Consider the following 26,099-nt stretch of genomic DNA (forward strand, 5'->3'; position numbering starts at 1 on the left):
TTTTTAAAATGTAATATTGTCATTCTAAGATTTATAGATGAATATCTCTTGAAAGCACCTGTAATACCAGATTTAAAAATAACTTTACTGGGTAATCACATTTTGCGATAAAAGGGGATGCGATACTCAGAAAATTACCTAGTAAATACAGGTCTGCGCCATCTTGGAACAAACGCATATCACATCTAGTCTTGTATACTATTGTCAATAATCCCTTACCTTTGGTTGTCTTCATCAGAAAGCACTTCCAGAAATCCCAGGTCCACAACAAATGTATTTTCGTTCGAAAAAGTTAATCCTTTATGTTCCATTAGCTTGTTGTTGTTAGCGCGTCTGAAAGCTAATCCAAATGCTCCGTCGGCCACAAGACAGCCATTTCGAGAAAGTGCATTTTTTTCCCCATTTAGGTTCGTTCAAACATGTCAAACGTTGTTGAAAAACGCCCTGAGGATTTATGTTATACAAGAGAGCCAATAAGATTCAAGGAGGATGATTGCATTGTGTTTCAAAACGTTTCGAAAGGGGAGGGTAACCAGGGGCGCCGGCGTCATAATGGTGATGGCCCTCTCCGTGTGACCACGTTCCACTGCGTCTCATTCATTCAGTTTTCACAGTAGGAGTCTCAAACCACTTTGTAAAGACTGGGGACATCTAGTGGAAGCAATAGGAAGTGCTCAATGAAGCATAGCTCACGGTGTGATTAATAGGCAACGTGATGAAGTTGAGTTCGCAATTCAGAATTCCACTTCCTGTTTCAATCGGTCTCGGGGTTTTGACTGCCATATGAGTTCTGTTATACTCACAGACACCATTCAAACAGTTTTAGAAACTTTAGGGTGTTTTCTATCCACAAGTATTAATTATATGCATATCCTAGCTTCTGAGTTTGAGTAGTAGGCCGTTTAAAATGGGCACAATTTTTTTGCAAAAATCGCTGTAGCGCCCCCTATCCTAGGGGAACGCCAAGAGGTTTTAATGAACATGCACCTGTGGAATGGTCATTAAGACACTAACAACTTACAGACGGTAGGCAATTAAGGTAACACTTATGAAAACTTAGGACACTAAAAGAGGCCTTTCTACTGACTCTGAAAAACACCAAAAGAAAGACGCCCAGGGTCCCTGCTCATCTGCGTGAACGTGCCTTAGGCATGCTGCAAGGAGGCATGAGGACTGCAGACGTGGCCAGGGCAATAAATTGCATTGTCTGTACTGTGAGACGCCTAAGATAGGACGGACAGCTGATCATCCTTGCAGTGGCAGACCACGTGTAACAACACCTGCACAGGATCGGTACATCCGAACATCACACCAGCGGGACAGGTACAGGATGGCAACAACTGCTTGAGTTACACCAGGAACGCACAATCCCTCCATCAGTGCTCAGACTGTTTGCAATAGGCTGAGAGAGGCTGGACTAAGGGCTTGTAGGCCTGTTGTAAGGCAGGTCCTCACCAGACATCACTGGCAACAATGTCGCCTATGGGCACAAACCCACCGTCGCTGGACCAGACAGGACTGGCAAAAAATGCTCTTCACTGACGAGTCGTGGATTTGTCTCACCGGGGTGATGGCCAGATTAGTGTTTATCGTTGAAGGAATGAGCGTTACACCGAGGCCTGTACTGTGGAGCGGGATCGATTTGGAGGTGGAGGGTCTGTCATGATCTGGGGCGGTGTGTCACAGCATCATCGGACTGAGCTTGTTGTCATTGCAGGCAATCTCAATGCTGTGCGTTACAGGGAAGACATGCTCCTCCCTCTTGTGGTACCCTTCCTGCAGGCTCATCCTGACATGACCCTCCAGCATGACAATGCCACCAGCCATACTGCTCGTTCTGTGCGTGATTTCCTGCAAGACAGGAATGTCAGTGTTCTGCCATGGCCAGCGAAGAGCCCAGAACTCAACCCCATTGAGCACATCTGGGACCTGTTGGATCGGAGGGTGAGGGCTAGGGCCATTCCCCCCAGAAATATCCGGGAACTTGCAGGTAGGTGCCTTGGTGGAATAGTGGGGTAACATCTCACAGCAAGAACTGACAAATCTGGTGCAGTCCATGAGGAGATGCACTGCAGTTGGTGGCCACACCAGATACTGACTGTTATTTTTAATTTTGACCCCCCCTTTGTTCAGGGACACATTATTCCATTTCTGTTAGTCACATGTCTGTGGAACTTGTTCAGTTTATGTCTCAGGTGTTGAATCTTGTTATGTTCATACAAATATTTACACATGTTAAGTTTGCTGAAAATAAATGCAGTTGACAGTGAGAGGACATTTCTTTTTTTGCTGAGTTCATATTCTATATCAGGTATTCCCAAACTGGGGTACCCCCAGGGGTATGCACAATGCCGTCGGGGGTACGCCAAATATAAAATGTGAATCACATTTTTATAGAGATTTTTTCTTCTTCACACTTTCAAACAGTCAATTTTTTCCAACGGGGCTATACATTTGGGAGAGGATTTTTTTCTCGCCTGAGTAGCCTCTTTGCACTGCCAAATATAAAATTAAACCATCTAGTGTTCAGCGAAATACCAACACAATGTCAAATACAGGTAGCCTAGTCAAATAATTAACATCCAATCACATTAACCGTTACTCTCTCAAGGGAAACCTTCACTCTTGCGAAGACATTTAGAAATGAAACATGACAATTTTAAAAATAAGCCACGGGAGTTTTTTGAGCGAGAATAAAGACGACTTTCGAGTAGTAATACATGTATAAAAGCAATAGATACCATTAATAAGAAGGGGCTAGAAGAGTCTTATAATGTTGAGCTAACGAGTGGCTAGGACAGGCAAGCCCTTTTGTGGAGGACTTAATTCTCTTCCTGCCGCTGCGGATATGGCTGGGACAATGCTACTAGGAAAAGGGCAAAAAAATTATACAGACAATGACTTCATCAAACACTTTTTCACAACGCATCAGTAACATGGCAGGAGATGTTTTGAAAGAATTATTGCTTCGCATACAAGCCAGTGAATTATATGCGTTACAGCTGGATGAGTCAACAGACGTGGCGGGCCTGGCACAGATCCTGGTATATGTCCGTTACGTTTATGGGGGGTCAATTAAGGAAGACATCCTCTTCTGCAAACCACTGGAAACCAGGACAACAGAGGATATTTTTAAGTACTGGACAGCTTTGTGACATCAAATGGACTTCAGTGGTCAAGATATGTTGGTATCTGTACTCATGGCGCAAAAGCCATGACAGGGAGACATAGAGGAGTGGAAACGTGCGTGCAAGCAGTTGCTCCCGACGCCACTTGGGTACACTGCAGCATCCACAAGAGGCTCTTGCTGCCAAGGGAATGCCTGACAGCTTGAAAATGTTTTGGACACTACTGTAAAAATTGTTAACTTTGTTAAAGCAAGGCCCCTGAACTCTCTTGTATTTTCTGCATTATGCAATGATATGGGCAGCGACCATGTAATGCTTTTACAACATACAGAAGTGTGCTGGTTATCAAGGGGCAAAGTATTGACACGTTTTTTTGAATTGAGAGACAAGCTTAAAGTTCTCTTTACTGACCATAATTTTCACTTGTCTGACCTCTTGCATGATGACGAGTTTCTCACACGACTGGCCTATCTGCATGATGTTTTTTCTCGCCTGAAGGATCTGAATCTAGGATCACAGGGTCTCTCCGCAATTATATTCAAAATTGAGGCTATGATTAAGAAGTTGGAGCTCTTTTCTGTCTGCATTAACAAGGACAATACACAGGTCTTTCCATCATTGTATGATTTTTTGCATGCAAATGAACTCAAGCTTACGGACAATGTCAAATGTGATGTAGCGAAGCACCTGAGTGAGTTGGGTGTGCAATTACGCAGGTACTTTCCCGAAACGGACGACACAAACAACTGGATTCCTTATCCTTTTCATGCCCTGCCTCCAGTACACTTACCGATATCTGAACATGAGAGACTCATACAAATTGCAACAAGCAGTTCTGTGAAAATGTAATTTAATCAAAAGCCACTGACAGATTTCTGGATAGGGCTGCGCTCAGAGTTTCTTGCCTTGGTAAATCACGCTGTTAAGACACTGATGCTCTATGTGAGAGTGGATTCTCGGCCCTCACTAGCATGAAAACTAAATACAGTCAGAGACTGTGTGTGGAAAATTATTTAAGACAGACTCTCTCCAATACAACATTGTAGAGTTATGTGCATCCTTTCAAACACACCCTTCTCATTAACCTCTATGGGCTAGGGGGCAGCATTGAGAATTTTGGAAAAAATATGTGCCCATTTTTAACTGCCTCCTACACCAACTCAGAAGCTAGAATATGCATATTATTGTTCAGGTTTGGATAGAAAACACCCTAAAGTTTCTAAAACTGTTTGAATGGTGTCTGTGAGTATAACAGAACTCCTATGGCAGGCAAAAACCTGAGAAGGTTTCATGCAGGAAGTACCCTGTCTGACAAGGTGTTGTTGTTCTTGCTTCTGTTTATTGAAGAGTCAGGATCTTAGCTGTAACGTGACAATTCCTAGGGCTCCAATAGGCTCTCAGAACCCGGGAAAAACCTGAACGATGACGAGGCAGCCTCAGGCTGAAACACATTATCCCCTTTTCCAAGTGTCCCATCAGTGGACAATAGAATTAGGCGCGTGCGCGATTCGCCCCCGTGGAGTTTTTTCCTTCGGCTGTTTAGCTAATTGCAGATTCCCGGTCGGAATATTATCGCTTTTCTACGAGATAAATTGCATAAAAATTGATTTTAAACAGCGGTTGACATGCTTCGAAGTACGGTAATGGAATATTTAGACATTTTTTGTCACGTTCTGCGCAAAGCGCGACCGTGATTTAGCATTCTGATAGTGTCTAGAACGCACGAACAAAACGCCGCTGTTTGGATATAACGATGGATTATTTGGGACCAAACCTACATTTGTTATTGAAGTAGAAGTCCTGGGAGTGCATTCTGACGAAGAACAGGAAAGGTAAGACCATTTTTCTTATAGGAAATGTGATTTTGGTGAAGGCTAAACTTGCCGGGTGTCTAAATAGCTAGCCCGTGATGGCTGGGCTATGTACTTAGAATATTGCAAAATGTGCTTCATCCGAAAAGCTATTTTAAAATCGGACATATCGAGTGCATAGAGGAGTAATGTATCTATAATTCTTAAAATAATTGTTATGCTTTTTGTGAACGTTTATCGTGAGTAATTTAGCAAATTGTTAGTAAATTCCCCGGAAGTTTGCGGGGGGTATGCTTTTTCTGAACGTCACATGCTAATGTAAAAAGCTGGTTTTTGATATAAATATGAACTTGATTGAACAGACATGCATGTATTGTATAACATAATGTCCTAGGGTTGTCATCTGATGAAGATCATAAAAGGTTAGTGCTGCATTTAGCTGTGGTTTGGGTTTTTGTGACATTATATGCTAGCTTGAAAAATGGGTGTCTGATTATTTCTGGCTGGGTACTCTGCTGACATAATCTAATGTTTTGCTTTCGTTGTAAAGCCTTTTTGAAATCGGACAGTGTGGTTAGATTAACGAGAGTCTTGTCTTTAAATAGCTGTAAAATAGTCATATTTTTGAGAAATTGAAGTAACAGCATTTCAAACGTTTTAAAAATCGCGCCACAGGATTACACTGGCTGTTACGTAGGTGGGACGAATTCGTCCCGCCGGTCCCATAGAGGTTAACCTGTGGTGAGTTATTCACCATTTTTTTTATGAACAAATAAGGTTTTATATGTAAAATGGCTAAATAAAAGACCAAAATTATTGATTATTATTATTATTATTTGTGCTCTGGTCCTTTAAGAGCTCTGTCACTTCCCACGAGCCGGGTTGTGACAAACTCACACTCATTCTTATGTTTAATGAATGTATTGTATAGTGTGTGTGTGGCAGACTTCAAATGATGGCAAAAAACAACATTTGAGAGTGCGCTGACCCTGGTGCTAGAGGGGGTATGCAACTGGAAGTTGAATGTTTGAAGGGGTACGGGACTATAAAAAGTTTGGGAACCACTGTTCTATATCAATCACATCTGTTCAACTGTATATCTATGATACCTTCTATATCAACCATATCTATGCTGTCCATCTCCGATCCATTGGCCATGAAGGTTTAAGTGGAATCCTTCATGTACAGTACTCCCACAGCAAAGGAGGTATGATTGCTGTTGGTTGATAGCAGGGTTGTTCAATTTCGGTCCTGGAGGGCTGAAACACTTCTAATTTTGGTTTCTACCTGGTAGTTAATTGCACTCACCAGGTGTTCCAGGTCTGAATCAGTCCCTGATTAGAAGGAGTGGATGAAAACCATACGATTTAGCCAGAATGGGTGAGGTGTGTGATGGCTTTAGGTCAAGCTCATTGGTGAGTGTTTCCTTGAGGTGGTTGCTGAAAATCAGATTGGTCAAGCCTTTCTATGTGTGGTATCTGAGTCTGGAATTGCTCAGGGGCGTATGTATGTATGTATGTATGTATGTATGTATGTATGTATGTATGTATGTATGTATGTATGTATGTATGTATATATATATATACATATACACATATACACATACATACATACACATACATACATACATACATACATACATATATTACAGTACCAGTCAAGTTTGGACACACCTACTCAAGCAAGGGTTTTTCTTTATTTGTACCATTTTCTACACTGTAGAATAATAGTTAAGACGTCAAAACTATGAAATAACACACATAGAATCATGTAGTAACCAAAAAATGTGTTAAACAAATCAAAATATATTTTATATTTGAGATTCTTCAAAGTAGCCACCGTTTGCCTTGATTATAGCTTTGCACACTCTTGGCATTCTCTCAACCAGCTTTATGTGGTAGTCACCTGGAATGCATTTTAATTAACAGGTGTGCCTTCTTAAAAGTAAATTTGTGGAATTTCTTTCCTTCTTAATGCGTTTGAGCCAATCAGTTGTGTTGTGACAAGGTAGGGGTGGTATACAGACGATAGCCCTATTTGGTAAAAGACCAAGTCCATATTATGGCAAGAACAGCTCCAAATAAGAAAAGAGAAGCGACAGTCCATCATTACTTTAAGACATGAAGGTCAGTCTATCCGGAAAATTTCAAGAACTTTGAAAGTTTCTTCAAGTGCAGTCACAAAAACCATCAAGCGCTATGATGAAGCTGGCTCTCATGAGGACCGCCAAAGGAAATGAAGACCCAGAGTTACCTCTGCTGCAGAGGATAAGTTCATTAGAGTTAACTGCAGATTGCAGCCCAAATAAATGCTTCACGGAGTTCAAGTAACAGACACATCTTAACATCAACTGTTCAGATGAGACTGCGTGAATCAGAGTCAGGCCTTCATGGTTGAATTGCTGCAAAGAAACCACTACTAAAGGACAGCAAAAAGAAGAGACTTGCTTGGCCCAAGAAACACGAGCAATGGACATTAGACCGGTGGAAATCTGTCCTTTCGTCTGATGAGTCCAAATTTGAGATTTTTGGTTCCAACCGCTGTGTCTTTGTGAGTCACAGAGTAGTTGAACGGATGATCTCCGCATGTGTGGTTTCCACCGTGAAGCATGGACGAGGAGGTGCGATGGTGTGGGGGTGCTTTGTTGGTGACACTGTCATTCATTTATTTTGAATTCAAGGGACACTTAACCAGCATGGCTACCACAGCATTCTGCAGCGATATGCCTTCCCATCTGGTTAACGCTTAGTAGGACTATCATTCCTTTTCATCAGGACAATGACCCAACACACCTCCAGGCTGTGTAAGGGCTATTTAACCAAGAAGGGAGAGTGATGGAGTGCTGCACAATCACCCAACCTCAACCCAATTGAGATGTTTAGGAATGAGTTGGACCGCAGAGTGAAGGAAAAGCAGCCAACAAGTGCTCAGCATATGTGGGAACTCCTTCAAGACTGTTGGAATAGCAATCCAGGTCAAGCTGGTTGAGAGAATGCTAAGAGTGTGCAAAGCTGTCATCAAGGCAAAGGGTGGCTACTTTGAAGAATCTCAAATATATAATAAAACCCTTTTTGGGTTACTACATGATTCCATATGTGTTATTTCATAGTTTTGATGTCTTCACTATTATTCTACAATGTAGAAAATAGTACAAATAAAGAAAAACCCTTAAATGAGTAGGTGTGTCCAAACTTTTGACTGGTACTGTATATATAAGCACACATCAAAATCCACAAAGAAATGGTTCATTGACCACAAAATTTACATTTTGCCTTGGTCTCCGGACTTGAACACCATTGAAAACCTGTGGTTTCAATGGAAGATGGCAGTCAATAAGCACACAAAAAGGATATCAAAGATCTGGAAAGATTCTGTATGGAGGAATGGTCTAAGATTCCTCCCAATGTGTTCTCCATTCTCATAAAACATTTTAGAAAAAGGCCCAGTGGCATTATCCTCGCCAGGTGAGGTAGTGAAAGGTTTTGAAAGCAGGGGTTTCAATTTTGACCCCTTCCTTTGAGGAAAAAATGTATTACTTGGTAAACAAAATTTCTCTCTCAGCAATTGTATTAGTATAAAATAATATAATTTCCCCCAAAAAAATGTAATACAATATAGCTCAGTATTTCAATTATTTATTCTATACAGCATTTTTGCTAATCTCTGTCAAGCGTGTCAATAATTTCAGACCCCACTGTATGTATGTGTATTTGTGCTCACCTTGCCAGTGGATTTGACCCCCTTCCACACACAGAAGTAGCAGACGACCCAGACTAGCAGCAGACACAGAGCCAGCCTCAAGCTGACTGGCCCCAGCTCATCTGGTCCACTGGACAGCTGCAGGACCTCCCGCCTGGACGGATGGACAGACGGACACACAGACACAATTAATAATACCCCCAATAGACACAAGACTAAGCATGAACCTGTTTAAAGCCACTGTAATGCCAAAGGTAGATTATGATCACTCTACTCTTGGTAAAACTGAACCCCCTAAAACCAAACCCCTGTTGGAAATGTGACCCTACTTCGTCTACAATGTCCTTCTCTCCAGTCTTCTCTATGTCCCCTAATACGTACTTTGGCAATTCACGGACACACCATTGTTAATACCTCACATTTTAAAATGCCAGCCCAAAGCTGCATATAATGCCCCTTTACTTAATTTCTAAGAAAACAAAATGCAGTAGTGTTGTAAGGAATGTGGGTGAGACTCACTCCCAGAACTCGATGACAGGTGAGGTAGAGTTCTCTGGTAGGCTGGTCCCAGAGGTTAGGTTCTGAGAGTCAAACAACACACAGGTATCTACAAGACAGACAGAACTTCAACACATGATCACCTTAACTAAACTCACCTTAGCCCAACTCAACATCCATAACATCCCATACCTCTTTCTCTTCCAAAGAAAAAAAAAGTGGTTTACAGTTTCCCAATTGTTTACACACTAAAACTGGCCCATGAGGCACAACAACCCAAACATGTAACTAATTTAGCAGAACCATACACCAAATCTGCAATACTACTGGCACATGTTTTGCTTTACACTCAGATTGCAATTCTATAACAAACATCTGGCAAAACACACACAATTCACTACCTGCACAACCTTCACAACTAAAATCTTGTGTGCAAATGAAAAGCAACACTATTCAACAAGCTAAGCTCAATTACCAATTGATCACGTTCACTCTTCATATGTGCAAACACTAATTGAGTAAATGTTCACTTTGCAATCAGACTTTTGCTATGGATAAAAAGGCTACATGTGAGTACTTTGTTTGGAGAACAATGGAAGCAAACTTGGCAGGAAGAGGTAGAGATGGAGGAGGACAAGAACAAGGATAGTTCTCTCTGAAATTCTGGCGACTGATGGACCATGTGGTCAACCATGCCTTGACCTTGAGAGAGGCTGTGCAGAGAGTGCTGCCCGATCTTTACCGTAACATCCATCATCCGGACGTTCCAAAATGAGAATAGGTACGTACTTGGACCTATCTACTACTTGACAGTAGTACAACAAAGCACAGTAAAGAATGTAGATTCCAGTACATACTGTAAGGGGAAACAAAGTAAATGTTTTATGTATTATGTATTATTGTATGTATGAAATTGGGAGCTATACTACTTTGTAACATGTTTATCTTGTATATACTGTACTACTAGTAGCTATTACTGTAGCGTTTACGGTGCTGTATGCATTTTGTTTTTGTAGAACTGAAAGACGACCACCACGTGGTGGTAGAACCTGTCTATTTACAGACGAACAGGAGGCTGCCATTGCAAAATCCAACAACAGATTATTGAAAACACTGCCATCTTCCATAACATCAGAGTGAGCTTACCAACCATCCTTAAGAAACACCGTTGATGAAGCAGATCTACAGAGACCCATTTGAAAGGAATTCCCAAAGACTGAAGGATAAACGGTATGATATGTGCAAGTAGGTAATGTTCTAGTATTACACTCTTGAAACATTAGAAACTCATTGATGTTGCCAGTGAACTTTACTATACAGCAATTTCACTATTTACTGTCATTTCAGAAAAGCATTGAGTTGAATGAAAGTCTCATCCCCTAGGAACTCGTATGAGGGTGTATTCAATTTAGCGAAGACGAAAGGAAGGACCAACATCATTGGTCAACGCGCCATGATTGATGTACCTGGCCAGGGCAGGTACATCAATATGCGCAGCTATGAGCCACAATGGGGTCCTCCCCCATATGCGCAGCTATGAGCCACAATGGGGTCCTCCACCGCCATGCCACCCATGGACCATACAACACTGCCCATCTCCTACATTTCCTGAACACCTTTACATGACAATCATTTTCAGCCAGAGCAGAGAGGGCCAGGTGATCCTGAGCAGCAAATGCATGTTTCAATTTGGGACAACGTGACATTCCATCGGGCTGCTCAGGTCCGCAACAGGTTCCATGACCATCCCAGGTTTACAATTCTCTATCTCCCACCATATTCCCCATTTCTCAACCCCATTGAGGAGTTGTTTTTAGCACGGCGGTGGAAGGTGTATGATCACAAACCCCATGAACGTATGGCCCTTCTCCAGGCAATGGCCTGTGATGACATTCCAGCAGAGTCCTGTCAGGGGTGGATGCGTCATGCCAGAAGACATTTTCCCCGCTGTCTGACCAAGGAGAATATTGCCTGTAATGTTAATGAAAAACTGTGGCTGGACCAAAACAACAGACATGACAGATTGTTTTCGCAATGGAGTATTTGTTTCTTGATTTTACTGTATTTCGACAGTTTCTTTATCTATTCCGTAGAATTGATCTAACATACAGTTTGGCCTATTTTTCTGCCTTTGCATATGCAAAATACAGTTGAAGTCGGAAGTTTACATACACGTAGGTTGGAGTCATAAAAGCTCGTTTTTCAACCACTCCACAAATTTCTTGATAACAAACTATAGTTTTGGCAAGTCGGTTAGGACATCTACTTTGTGCATGACACAAGTAATTTTTCCAACAATTGTTTACAGAGAGATTATTTCAATTATAATTCACTGTATAACAATTCCAGTGAGTCAGAAGTTTACATACACTAAGTTGACTGTGCCTTTAAACAGCTTGGAAAATTCCAGAAAATTACGTCATGGCTTTAGAAGCTTCTGATAGACTAATTGACATGATTTGAGTCAATTGGAGGTGTACCTGTGGATGTATTTCAAGGCCTACCTTCAAACTCAGTGCTTCTTTGCTTGATGTCATGGGGAAATTAAAAGAAATGAGCTAAGATCTCAGAAAAAGATTTGCTGACCTCCACAAGTCTGGTTCATCCTTGGGAGAAATTTCCAAACGCCTGAAGGTACCATGTTCATCTTTACAAACAATAGTACGCAAATATAAACACCATGGAACCATGAATATACTTTGGTGCGAAAAGTGCAAATTAATCCCAGAACAACAGCAAAGGACTTTGTGAAGATGCTGGAGGAAGCAGGTACAAAAGTATCTATATCCACAGTAAAACGAGTCCTATGTCGACATAACCTGACAGGCCGCTCAGCAAGGAAGAAGCCACTGCTCCAAAACCGGCATAAAAAAGCCAGACTACGGTTGGCAACTGCACATGGGGACAAAGACCGCACTTTTTGGAGAAATGTCCTCTGGTCTGTTGAAACAAAAATAGAACTGCTTGGCCATAATGACCATCGTTATGATTGGAGGAAAAGGGGGAGGCTTGCAGCATCATCTTGTGGAGGTGCTTTGCTGCCCTTCACAAAATAGATGGCATCATGAGGAAGGAAACTTGTGTGGATATATTGAAGCAACATCTCAAGACATCAGTCAGGAAGTTAAAGCTTGGTCGCAAATGGGGCTTCCAAATGGACAATGACCCCAAGCATACTTCCAAAGTTCTGGCAAAATGGCTGAAGGACAACAAAATCAAGGTATTGGAGTGGCCATCACAAAGCCCTGACCTCAATCATATAGAACATTTGTGGGCAGAACTGAAAAAGCGTGTGCGAGCAAGGAGGCCTACAAACATGACTCAGTTACACCAGCTCTGTCAGGAGGAATGGGCCAAAATTCACCCAACTTATTGTGGAAAGCTACCTGAAACATTTTACCCAAGTTAAACAATTTAAAGGCAACGCTACCAAATACTAATTGAGTGTATGCAAACTTCTGACCCACTGGGAATGTGATGAAAAAAATAAAAGCTGAAATAAATCCTTCTCTGCTATTATTCTGACATTTTACATTCTTAAAATAAAGTGGTGATCCTAACTGACCTAAGACAGGGGATTTTTACTCGGATTAAATGTCAGGAATTGTGAAAAACTCAGTTTAAATTTATTTGGCTAAGGTGCATGTAAACTTCCGACTTCAACTGTATATTTACTGTATTTTTGCATATTTACTGTGTGCTTACAGTATGCTGTTTGACATGTATTGAGTCATGTTGAAATATAAATACTTCAATTTTTGCATTTGTGTTCCTTTCTTGTTTGAGTACACACAAACAATATATAAACAAAATCTTAGTATTTACACTGAAATAGTTTCTGATTGTAGTGTTTTGAATATGTCATATTAGTGTGATCTTGGTTGTTAGTTTCATTTGATGTGCATCTCATTTGTATTCAGAGTTTCATTTTGAGCAGGGAGTACATGATTTTGACATGAGTTTCATTTTGCAAGATGTCTGTGGTTTTTGGGGAAATTCGCTAACTGTTTTGTGTTTAGAGTTTTGAGTACCTACCTAGTTTCAGCAAACGTGTGTTAACAATTGGGAAAAACTGCAATAGCAACTGCCGAAAAATGCATGTAAACTAACTTTGGAAGATAAAGAGAAATATGTGAAATATTTCACAGACCTGGGTCAAATAGGTACATAGGCACCTGTAGGTCAAATACTTTCAAATACTTGGACCGGATAATTTAGCTGCACTTGATTTCGTTTTTCTGGTACAATGGAACCATTGGAATAGTCCCAAAAATGCAAACTCCTACCTAATCAAGCACACCTCCAATGCTTTCAAATATTTGACAGTAGTTGACATATGTAGGCCTATTTGATATTACCTCTTTGAAAATAAGATAACCCATCAACATCCCCAACTTCCAATACAGTTCCAGCAAATATTTTGGATGCATAAACAGGCCAGCCAAGTACAGCTTGGCTCAGTTTGACTCAGTAGTGTGAAAATGGTATCAGTACATGGTGTACCTGTGTTCCAGGTGTTGTTGCAGTGGGCCCAGGGCAGCTCTGACTGGAAGCTGTGGACCAGGTAGAAGAGAGCCCAGGCCAGGACCACAATGTAATACACACACCCATGGAGGATCATCACCTGACTGGCAAAGCCCAGACCTGTGGAAACACATTCCAAATACTTTATTTAAATCGACAAATCACATTCCAGGTGCAGGTCTCTTTGAAACTAACCTGGTTAAATAAAAGGTTAAATACAAAAATGAAACATTACAATCAAGGATTAAAGCATTTTTTTTTAAAGTCACATGGACTCTCATGGATACAAAAGTACCAAAAAAAAGTGTCTAAAACTTTGTCAGACCTTTACTGCATGAATAACTTTAGTTACACACCCAAACACACACTAAGACAACACACACACGCACGCATTTACACAAACACAGGCACAGACAAAACCCACACACTCAAACACAGGCAGAGGCACACAGACAACAAACATGCAGGCACAGGGAAAAAAATAAAAATAATACTGATACATTCTCATGGATACACAGCTATAATTCAAATAAAACAGTTAGTGTGCATTTCCTGTGCTATTTCGTGAACAATACACAGCTTGGTTTTTAACCCATCACCTTGAGTGGTCGTTACTAACCATTTGATAAAAACGCTAAACAGACACACCGACAAACAAACTTTAACTCCCATGTAAATCATGGATTAACAAGGGTACAGTAAATGTGCACACACATTTGCATAGCTTTTAAGATAAGATTTCACCCTTAAAACTTAGGACACACTAAAGAGCATGCACACGTGCACAGACAGACACGTCTAAAAATCTACTAGTACTAAATGTACCAAAACACAGATGCAGCAGCAGTGTTTGTCCATCTGCTAACACATGGCTCTGTTGGCCATCACACAACTCACTGTAAACATTCCACGCCTGCTGTCTTATCTGGGCTCTGTGTGTGTCTGTGTGAGCGTGTACAGTGCATTCGGAAAGTATTCAGACCCCATGACTTTTTCCACATTTTGTTACATTACAGCCTTATTCAAAAATTTGATTAACTGTTTTTTTCCCCCTCAATCTACACACAAAACCCCAAAGCAGGTTTTAGCAAATGTATAATTAAAAAAAAATATTACATTTACATAAGTATTTCGACCCTTTACTCAGTACTTTGTTGAAGCACCTTTGGCAGCGATTACAGCCTTGAGTCTTCTTGGGTGTGACGCCACAAACTTGCCATGGAGAGCATCACTGCACAGCATCTGGTTCTTGGTCACCTCCCTGACCAAGGCCCTTCTCCCCCGATTGCTCAGTTTGGCCGGGCGGCCAGCTCTAGGAAGAGTCTTGGTGGTTCCAAACTTCTTCCATTTAAGAATGATGAAGGCCACGGTGTTCTTGGGGACCTTCAATGCTGCAGAAATGTTTTGGTACCCTTCCCCAGATCTGTTCATTTTTACATTTACATTTTAGTCATTTAGCAGACGCTCTTATCCAGAGCGACTTACAGTAGTGAATGCATACATTTCATTTTTTATATTTTTTTCCCCCTGTGCTGGCCCCCCGTGGGAATCGAACGCACAACCCTGGTGTTGCAAACACCATGCACTACCGACTGAGCTACAGGGAAGTCTGTTCCTTGACACAATCCTGTCTCTGAGCGCTACGGACAGTTGCTTCGACATCATGGCTTGGGTTTTGCTCTGACATGCACTGACAACTGTGGGACCTTATATAGACAGGTGTGTGCCTTTCCAAATCATGTCCATTCAATTAAATTTACCACAGGTGGACTCCAATCAAGTTGTAGAAACATCTCAAGGATGATCAATGGAAACAGGATGCACCTGGGCTCAATTTCGAGCCTCATAGCAAAGGGTCTGAATACTTTTGTAAATAAAGTATTATTATTTTTTTTTAATACATTAGTAAAAATGTCTAAAAACCTGTTTTCGCTTCGTCATTATGAGGTATTGTGTGTAGATTGATCAGGATTTGTATTTAATACATTTTAGAATAAGGCTGTAACGTAACAAAATGTGGAAAAAGGGAAGGGGTCTGAAAACTTTCCAAACGCACTGCATGTGTGTGTACGAGCACGTAAGTGTGTCTGTGCAGCTGTTGGCCATACGGACAGAGAACAGCAGCTGTCTGTATGAGGGGGAGAGGAGGAGGAGGAAGAGGCATGTTTACGTGAAACGGAAAGCTATCCAGAGGCAGAGAGTTGTAACACCAGCTTGTTTACAAGATAGACAACGTTTACAATGTGTCGACCAGGTGGCTTTGCTAAGGAGCCAGTCATCTGGCTACACCTGTAGAAAGTACCACACCCAGGTTGTGTTCAGCAGGCAGAGCTGGGGTACCAGTCTATTTGAGCCATCATGCCACTCCTTGTCATGCCAAACATGTTTGGCATGACAAGGAGTGGCATGATGGCACAAACGGACTAGTACCCAGGTTACGAAATGGGACAGAACGGCACAAAAACAGAAAACAAGGCAATATCTGAACTTAATAAGATATGCTTGTTTTTGTTTTCTGTTGTAAAATGTTTCACTATGGTGTTCCCTAATGAACATGTCCCAGGTTGAACAGTTTAGACCAGTGTTAGTCACTAATATTTTAGAGGGAACAATTTCTGTAAAACAAAATCACTTGGTGAGCCGCCATACCCACTGGAGAACGGGGGTTGGAGGGGGTCACAAACTAAAATGTATTAATTGATGATATTAAATGAATTTATACATAATACTTACATTTATTAACATGGACCTATTTGATTACCTGATTCTCTACTTTACGACATTTGGGGATATCAGAAACAAATGTGATGAATTGTTAGAATTTGACCTTATTGCCATTATTGCAATAATATTATCTAGCACATGATATGTTAAATCAGGTAATGACAAATTTCAGTCTGAAGGAAGCAGGCCTTCAGAAAGGTATTGTAATGTTCAGGAAAACATCAGGGATGGTCATCAAACAATCTTATATATGCTCGTTTATGGAGAATCAATTCATTTCCCTCAGTTATCCTGTGCAAACTCATCACTCTCCCTTCTAAAAAGTCCTGCACAGCTTGTGTCTTAGATGGAAACAGAAGACACATACTTGTTCCTGAAAGTCTTAGCTTTCAGGGATGGTAATAGCTCCAACCGTTGAAAATCTAGAGCCAAATTCGAAGGAAGAAAACTATTTCAAGATCCATTGGATTGTTTGAAATGAGTAACGCAATCTGATCATTTGTGGATTACTTCATTGGTTAGCCAGATGTAGACTATTCAAAGTTTGCAAAAACACGTGGATATTTCTGCAAAGATTTGAGTGTGCTTTTTCCCCCGCTGAAACAAACTTAGCGGAGTAAATTGATGACTTGTTATGCGTGTCATCCCAGTGCTTAGGAAGTGAACAGGAAGGAGCTGTGTTGACAAATAAAAAAATGCCTTTTGAAACAATGATCCTGATGAAATTTGGGATGATTCAAGTCTCATTAAGTAGGGGTCCGACTTCAGTTTTTTGGTTAAAAAGGTTTCTGACTGAAATGGAGTGAATAGAATGTTATCAAACACATGGAAACCACGTGTTTGATGTATTCGATACCATTCCATTTACTTCGTTCTATGAGCCAGTTCTCCCCAATTACAGTGCCACCGGCCGCCTGTGATTGCCAATGAAAGGTAACTACGATTAGCCAATGATCTTTCTCACAGGCAACAAGTGAAGACGGACTCATCGGGCTAATCCAATTCCGAGGCGCATATTGGAAGAACTGTCCATATTTACTTTTTGTCAGCCAATAAGATGAGTAGGCCTAACGAACAGCAAAAGCACTAGCCTATGTCAATCTACTATCCCCCATAGTACAAAAGTTGACCTTTCCTATTCTGTGCCAGAAACAAATATTCCAAACATAGCCTGGGACAGTTGTAAGCAATGAGGTTGACGCAACAGCAAAACATTTTGTAAGCAATGAGGTTGACGCAACAGCAAAACATTTTGTAAGCAATGAGGTTGACGCAACAGATGAGAACGTTTAGCTTAAATTGTTGGTAAACTATTAGGCTATTTCTTCACATTATAAGCGCAGCAATGCGCACACAGCAGCAGGATGTCAGCATGAATGTTCCAACATGCAATCAATTAGCTGGAAAACACCATTCTCAAAAGTGACCGCAAATGTGATTATGCATGTAATGCTTTTATTATAAAAGGTGCATTTTTATGGTGAAAATGATCTTCCCCAAATTTGAAACTCACATGCTGCATACGTATGCCAGTTAGGCTCTACACCCCTTGTAAATCGCATTAATGTGCTTACATTTTAAGAAGTTATTTGGCCACTTTAGTTGTGATACTAACCTTATTAAAATATATAGGCCTATGGCATAGGCTACATGAGGTGTGCGACTATGATTTGAACAAAACGTCACAAAAAAAAGGAATGCGCAGTTTCTTGCCTCACTGCACACAAGCTGGGCATCATTCACAGGTGATAATACAGTATATCATTCACAAGTGATAGGCTAATATTGTCACCATCAGACTATTCCTGATTTAATCTTGTCTTTACATATACTAAATAATATACGTTTTTTTATTTAGAATGCACCATTATCATGCACCGGTCTTGAAACAGGGGCAGGGGAAAAAAATACATGTCATCTATGCACTTAAATAGCGAATGGAGGACGCTTTTCCCATGGTTCATTTTCATGCCAGCCAGGTAGGCTATACTCCTGTTGTGAAGAGAAGCAATGTGCTTAATATTAGGAAAGTTGAGAAATAAATATAGTAGGCCTAGCGATTAGAAAGATGATGGGATCCTGTTTTTAATAGAGGTCATCACTCTGTTTTCACACGCAATTTCATAGCCTATTGAAATGCTGTGCAACATGAGCTCATGGGCTCTCATGAAGTATTTTATTTTATTTTAAATTACATTTGTCAGAGTGATTAGAGGGACAATAGAGTGCTGAGTACCAGACAGTTAGCAAGTTTGGTAGGCTACTAATGACCATCAGCAGCATCAGAGCTTGGAGAAACCTAATTATGGTGACTAAAATGTCACGTGGAATTTGACTGCCGTCATGATTCGTGACCACCGGTGTGGCGGTAATACGGTCACCCTAACAGCCCTATTTGTGCGTGGATGTATACCTTGGGGGGTGTGCGTGTGTACCTCCGAACAGTGGGCAGATGCTCCTCCAGGCGCTGACCCCTCCCAGGCTGGTATACTGACCCAGAGAGGTCTCCATCAGGAAGAGAGGAACACCACACAGAACCAGAAACAACAGGTAGGGCACAAAGAACACACCTGGGAGAGAGAGAGAGAGAGAGAGAGATGGATGAACAATATAGCACTTTGACTTTGTCTCTTATTTATAGCCCAGAAACTATGCATGCATGTACCGTTTTTCCCCATGGGGATAATACTACTATAGTTGTCTTTAAGCTATAGGAATCTGTTGTCCACAATCAGGTGTGTTAGAGCTGAGGGTGGACAGAGAGATAAAGAGAGAGATAAAGAGAGAAAGAGAGAGATAAAGAGAGAGAGAGATAAAGAGAAAGAGAGAGATGAAAGAGAGAGAAAGAGATAAAGAGAGAAAGAGAGAGAGAAAGTAGACATACTGACAGACAGAGAAAGAGAGACACACACAAAGATTGAATTTGAATATCTACTACCCCCTATATCAACTCAGCTTCCTTTCTCAATGTACAGTGGGTGTTCACCCCCTTGGATTTCCTCTCATGTTATTGTTCCAAACTGGGATTAAAATGGATTTAATTGTCATTGTGCAATATTTGCCCCCAATCCTTCAAGCTCTGTCAAGGTATTGGGGGATCATGGCTAGACATCAATTTTCAAGTCTTGCCATAGATTTTCAATCAGACTTTCACTGTCTTCTTGGTAAGAAACTCCCAGTGTAGATTTGGCCTTGTGTTGTAGGTTATTGTCCTGCTAAAAGGTGAATTCCTCTTCCTGTGTCTGGTGTAATGCAGACAAGCAGGATTTCCTCTCATTTCTTTTTATCCTGAAAAACGACCCAGTCTTTGCCGATGTCAAGCATACCCTACATACCCTACATACCCTGCTTCTTCTGGATCAAAATGGGGCTTAGGTGGTAGGCGTGGTGGGAGTGTGGCCATGGCCAATGGTACAGTAACTGACTGAACATTTTAGAGGCCCTCTAAAGCAAATTTTCTGCAATTCTACACATCTTTCCATGGGGCTAAAAGAAAATGTGCAGTTTTAAAGCTAATTTCATGGAATTCTACACATTTTGCCATTGCTTATGCTATCGGAGAGACTGAAACAGTATAACAATGACAAAACTACACCTGCATGCATAATTTTTTGAATTTTAGATTCTCTCTGCTTTTCTAGCTTTTATTTTGGTGATTGATAGTTCTCAAAGATTATCTTATTTAAAAATATATAGGTCCATTATCTTTTCTAAAAACTTTATATCTAGTTTTAGTCGTTTAACTTCACACTAAAAACGTTTTTACATTCCGAAAAGTATTTCCCAAAATAATGCATTTTTGTTTATTTGGACATAGGAGGCCCGAAAAAAAAAACACTTAGGCGGCCCACCCAAGACTTTTCTATGCAGAAAAAAACCTGCCATACCATGATACCATACCACTATGCTTGAAAATAAGGAGGCAGCTACTCAGTGATGTGTTGAGTTGGATTTGCCCCAAGCATAAGGCTTTGTATTTAGACTTAAAAGTGTATTCCTTTGCCCTGTATTTTTTAGTATTACTTTAGTGCCTTGTATTCTATATATTGTTATTGTTCTTTTCACTCTGTCATTTACACTCTTAGAAACAAAGGGTTATTTGGCTGTCCCCATAGGAGAACCCTTTTTGGTTCCATGTAGAACCCTCTATGGAAAAGGTTCAAACATTGAACCCAAAAGGGTTCTACCTGGAACCAAAAAGGGTTCTTCAATGGGGACAGCTGAATAACCCTTTTAAGGTTGCAGATATAACCTTTTTTCTAAGTGTAGGTCATTATTGTGGAGTTACTACAATGTTGTTGATCCACCCTCATTTTTCTCCCATCACTGCCATTGAACTCCGTAGCTATTTTCAAATTACCAATGGCCTGATGGTGACATCTCTGAGCAGTTTCTTTCTTTCTTCTCTCTTTCCCATCCTGCAGCTCAGAAGGACACCTGTATCTTTGATGTGTCTGTGTGGTTTCATACATTATTCACAGCATTATTATTAACTTGACCGTGCTTGAAGAGATATTCAATGTCTGATTTGTTATTGATACCCATCTACCAATCACTACCCTTCTTGATGAACCATTCAAAAAGCTCACAGATCTTTGTAGTTCAATCTGTGCTTGAAATTCAATTCTTGACTGAGGGACCTTACATATGTTGTATATATGGGGGACAGAGGAACGGGTAGTCATAAAAACATCATGTGAACACCTATTATTTCACACAGAATGAGTCCATGTAACTTATTATGTGATTTCTTAAGCCAAATTCTACTCCTGAACTAATTTAGGCTTGCCTAAACAAAAGAGGGTGAATACTTATGCAACAACTATATTTTAGTTATTTAATTAGTATTCATTTGTAAAAAAATCAATGGAATTTTATTTTCACTAACATTGTGGAATATTTTGTGTAGATCAATTGCAAAAAATACATCACAATTAAATCTATTTCCATCCCACTTTTTAACGCAACATAATGTGAAAAAATCCAAGGTGGGTGAATACTTATCATACTCACTGTACATGTAGGCCTACTTTAGTCTCGTGACAGACTCGTACCGTAACATTTAATTCTGGGTTCCAAGATAAGGCCTACATATTGTTATGTCTGCACAGTTGGAAGTCATGTGAGATGTTATTCTTACAGTGGTTGACCCTAGGGTTATTTTACGGCGCCCACTTTCTGTATTGTTCCATTGACGTTATGATTAAAAAAGTACAGTTAGCTCTGACATCTGTGGTAGAGTCTTTCCTTCAAACTTAGTTTTCTCACCTCCTCCATTCTTGTAGCACAGGTAGGGGAATCTCCACACGTTGCCCAGGCCTATGATCTGTCCCGCCACAGCCAGCAGGAACTCTGCCTTGCTGGCCCACTGGCCTCGGGCCTGCAGGCCTTCCACTTTCCCGGCCTCCAGCCTCTTCATGTGCAGGGCACTGATCAGCAACACACCTCCCTGCTCCGGAGCAGGCTGGGTCGACATGACGGGATCCGGTAGAGATACACACACACTCCTACAGAAAGAGAGGGGATGGATGAGAACAAGGCAGCCATATGGGAAAAATATGAATTAGGCTAGAGTTAGTGAGAGAGAGAGAGAGATGGCAGGGAGCTTGCATCTCTGTAACAGCGAAGATGAATGACCATTCAGGAGCCATTAGTGGGAAAAACAAAGGAAAAATACAAATTTGGCTACAAAATGGGAGAGAGAGAGCGAGAGAGCGGGTTTACATGAGTGCTTACATCTCTGCCGCCTGCGATGGAGTGACCAACAACCTTAGTAGGGTGCTTCTCTGACGGTTGGCCTGCCTGCGTAACATTTCTGTACCTCCCTTCTCATGGCCAGCCCTGTGTCGGGTGTGTCTGCTATCTGACTTCCTCAGGCTACACAAGGTCTACGTTCCAAATGGCACCCTATTCAAAAGTAGCGCACTATGTAGGAAATAAGGTACCATTTGGGACGCAGAAAAGGTCTAGAAGGTGTTTGTATATGCGTGTTTGGTGTTTCGGGGGATGTCAACAACTAACTGTAAATCGTGATTTAAATACAAGTACAAGTCGTAGAGTGGCACCACATATGCTCCTGTGCCACGCATCAATTCTGCAGTCTGTTTGTATGTAAACGTGAGCAACTCCATTCCTAAACCCCCCTCCTCCTATCCCATCCCACACCATAGAGCTCACCAGCTTGTAGTCCAAAAATGCAGAAATGATTCAGCCATTTCTATGGGCAAAATGAATGGGGAAAGTAAAAGACACACACAGAGATTGAATATCTACTACCCCCTATAGCAACTCAGCCCAGCTTCCTTTCTCAATGTTCAGTGGATCATCATAAGTACTCACCCCCCTTGGACCTGAAACCCAAAAATAAGTTTTGAGGTCCTTTGTAGCTCAGTTGGTAGAGTACAATGCTTGTAACGCTAGGGTAGTGGGTTTGATTCCTGGGACCACCCATGCATAAAATGTATGCACCTATGACTCTAAGTCCCTTTTTTGATAAAAGCGTCTGCTAAATGGCAAATAGTATAATATTAACACAGGCCTTTAAGTTCTTATACGTTTTGCTCTATGAGAAAATGTCAGTCAGAACATGATCTTTAATAATTATATAGCCTTTGTGCGTTGTTTTTTTATTACATAAATGCTTCAAAATTCACAAAAAGTTATGTTAGCTGATGAAGATAATCTCATAGAGCAAAATGTATAAAATCTCCTAAACCTGTGTTTACCACAGACCTTATTTTCTGCATTTATCCAAAAACCTTACAAAAACGCCATTCATTTTCTAATAGGCTTTGTCTAACGAACCATGGCATACTTTTAAAAAAAGTATTCATTTAACTAGGCAGGCCAGTTAAGAACAAATAATTATTTACAATGACAGCCTACCGGGGAACAGTGGGTTAACTGCCTTGTTCAGGGGCAGAACGACAGATTTGTACCTTGTCAGCAGTGTTGCCAACTTAGCGACTTTGTCGCTATATTTAGCGTGTATTCAGACTCCTCTAGTGACACGTTTTCAAAAAAGCAACTAGCGACAAATCTAGCAACTTTTTCTGGTGTTATTGGATACTGACGTGAAAGCACATATAGTTCTTACTCTTCTCAACGAGCAGCGGGTGCTACCGTGGGCCCCACAACAGTCCCAAAGGGCACCAGCCCTCCCAGCTGCAGTCAGACCAGGAGATGTTCACCCCTCCACGTCCAGACCGCAAATGAATCGCGCATGCGGGAAGCCGCCGCTTGCTGTTCCAGCCCTGGCTTACATTCAGGGCGGGATGTAAATGTAAAAAACTAAACTAAAAAACTAACATTTTTTATAAAAAACGAAGTACCTCCGCCAGAGTGTCTCTTTTGGGTCACTTTTGCCGGTCCCAAGCCCGGATAATGGAGGAGGGTTGGAATTGTGACATATAAAAAAAAAACAAGAATCGACAGAAGAAAGTTCATTTGTAGTTCTAAACACATTTAGGGTGTTGTCTCTCCCACAATGACTTTATTCCTCTCTCCTACAGCATCCATCACAATTACATGCACATAGTCAATTATGCAAATTAGGCGATGACGTCATTTAGCGACTTCTAGGACAGCCAATAGCTACTTTCCTTACTGTGGAGTTGGCAACACTGCTTGTCAGCTCGGGGATTCGATCCACTCGGCTGTCTGCCGCCCCTATTTACTGCCTGGACTTAGTGCCTAGGAAAGACACCATTCCTGTTGCTTTCTATTGTCAGCTGGGTTACTCAAACTGCAACTGTCATGTGACTACTATGTTGTTACCACAGTCTTTGGTTTTACACGTGCCTAGTGAGATAGTAATGTCAGTCAAGTGCACCTATATACCCCTGCCTTTTACGGTCTTTGATATAACCTTTCCAGGATCCATATAGATTGAGGGACAGAGATAGCAAAAACACATGTTCAATCAACACTAGGAGGAATTTCACCGTTTACAACGGATATGCAGTAGCCTAGTCAGAAGACAAAGGTCCTATTTTTGCATCCTTTTACAATCAAGACGCAGGGCTAGATAGAGGCGTAGCTTGCAATGATTTTGGGCTGGTGTAGCCGCTGTAGCTACACTATTAGGCTAGAGGCGTAGTTCGCAATGATTTTGGACTACAGTGTGGCCGCTGTTGCTACACTATCTGTAACAGTTCGCATTTGGCCATTAACGATACACAACGATGACATTTGCTTAGCTTTCCTATCAAGTGCAAAAGTAGTTAGTGGGAAAAAAACGTACCTGTACCTGGTATGATAGCCTACAATGAATGTAGAGACGGATCTCCACAACATGCCTTTTATAACACACCTCACGGGCAACACAAACAGTTATGTGAGCATATGTGAACTTTGGAATTACTGGGTTAAACATTTATAATAATCCGGTTTCATTTGGTACGGTAAGCGAAAACTTTTATACGCCATACAACAGAGCACAGCGCAAATGAAACCACACAAATAAATAGCCTAAAAACAATGCGTTTTTTGTGGACAACATTTAGCATTTCACAAGGATTACGACAGGTGTAAAGTCCCCTTCGCCAAGTGTTCATGTATAACAACCGCGGTCATTTTAGCCTACCTAATTCCGAAGAGTAGCCTATACATTTGCCTTGTTCACGTGCTATTCGGAACTAGGAAACACTTAAATGTCCGACTCGCTATCTGGTTGTAATTATACGCGTGCCGCGTTCAACCAGTAACAAGTCGGGGTTTGTCTGAGTTTTCAGGTTTCCGACTAGCACTTGAACGCAGCATTAGAAGCCGAAAGGCGTTCACGAGTAGCGGTTCCTACAGCACTTAGACCTCTGTCACAAAGAACAGTGGCCAATGCCCTTCAAGGCGATAGGCATGAGTGTTACACAGGGAATAATGCGTCTTGCTGGGGGTCCTTTTGCCTGCTATATTCCCGATGACGGTGCACAGCAGACATTTTAAATTCTCCCCTAAAAGAAAAAATCTTGTAGTTATGAAGTTACAGTAACAGAATATGACTACAGTATTATTGCAGTCTAACTGCAAAATAACCACAGTTGACTTGCAAACGTACTGCAGTAGACAGCACAGGTGATCTTCTATGGACCATAAGTGAATACACAATGAGTTTCGATACTATTATTGTAGACATTAACACACACACACACACAATTAATAATACCCCCATTAGATACAAGACTAAGCATGAACCTGTTTAACGCCACTGTAATGCCAAGAGTAGATTATGATCACTCTACTCTTGGTAAAACTGAACACAATACTATTGCAGGTATGGTTCTATTGTCTGAGAATTAAGATTATACATGCTTTGTATTAAGGACTGGTTATTATTTTATAAAATCAAACCCCTGTTGGAACTGGGACTCCACCTCGTCTTTAATGTCCTTCTCGTCTCCAGTCTTCTCTAAGTCCCCTAATATGTACTTGCAATTCACGATCCTCTTCGCAATCCAAATGAGGCATTGTTCCGTGAAAGAAGGGACTTGTATAGGGTATTGTTTTCCTAACTTTTCAACAACAAAAAATGACAGGGAAGAGGCAGGTAGCCTAGTGGTTAAAATTATTCGGCCAGTAATCAAAATGAAAAAAAAAAATAACCACATATTATTTTCAAATTTTCCCCCTTTTTTCTAGTTGTCATGCAATTGTCAATAGTGTTCACACTGCACGCAGCCCAGGGCTTAGCCCTGGACTAAGAGAGCTTTTAGCCCAGGGC

At 41.1% G+C, this 26,099-nt stretch overlaps 1 protein-coding gene across 7 annotated transcripts in view; it reads right to left on the reverse strand.

Annotated features, from left to right (window-relative positions):
- The window catches only part of LOC115179188 (sodium- and chloride-dependent GABA transporter 2), a 49,721-nt gene extending 23,950 nt beyond the window's left edge, over positions 1 to 25,771 (reverse strand). The window contains exons 1-6 of one of the 7 annotated variants that reach the window (XR_003872876.1): positions 22,121 to 22,269; positions 21,653 to 21,891; positions 18,820 to 18,954; positions 13,640 to 13,780; positions 9,158 to 9,245; positions 8,660 to 8,792 (exon numbers count right to left, since the gene is read on the reverse strand). Coding sequence is in view for 6 of the 7 variants with exons in the window: in XM_029740548.1 (XP_029596408.1) it covers positions 8,660 to 8,792; positions 9,158 to 9,245; positions 13,640 to 13,780; positions 18,820 to 18,954; positions 21,653 to 21,891; positions 22,121 to 22,197 (813 nt within the window). In the remaining variant the exon portion in view is untranslated. Of the gene's footprint in view, positions 1 to 8,659; positions 8,793 to 9,157; positions 9,246 to 13,639; positions 13,781 to 18,797; positions 18,955 to 21,652; positions 21,892 to 22,120; positions 22,270 to 24,626; positions 24,899 to 24,968; positions 25,010 to 25,752 lie in introns of those variants that run through there. The other 6 variants (XM_029740552.1, XM_029740551.1, XM_029740550.1 and 3 more) reach the window with 6 other exon arrangements.
- Between the last annotated feature and the right edge of the window lie 328 nt (positions 25,772 to 26,099).

Source organism: Salmo trutta, chromosome 39, assembly GCF_901001165.1.
Source record: "Salmo trutta chromosome 39, fSalTru1.1, whole genome shotgun sequence".
Taxonomy (NCBI): domain Eukaryota; kingdom Metazoa; phylum Chordata; class Actinopteri; order Salmoniformes; family Salmonidae; genus Salmo; species Salmo trutta.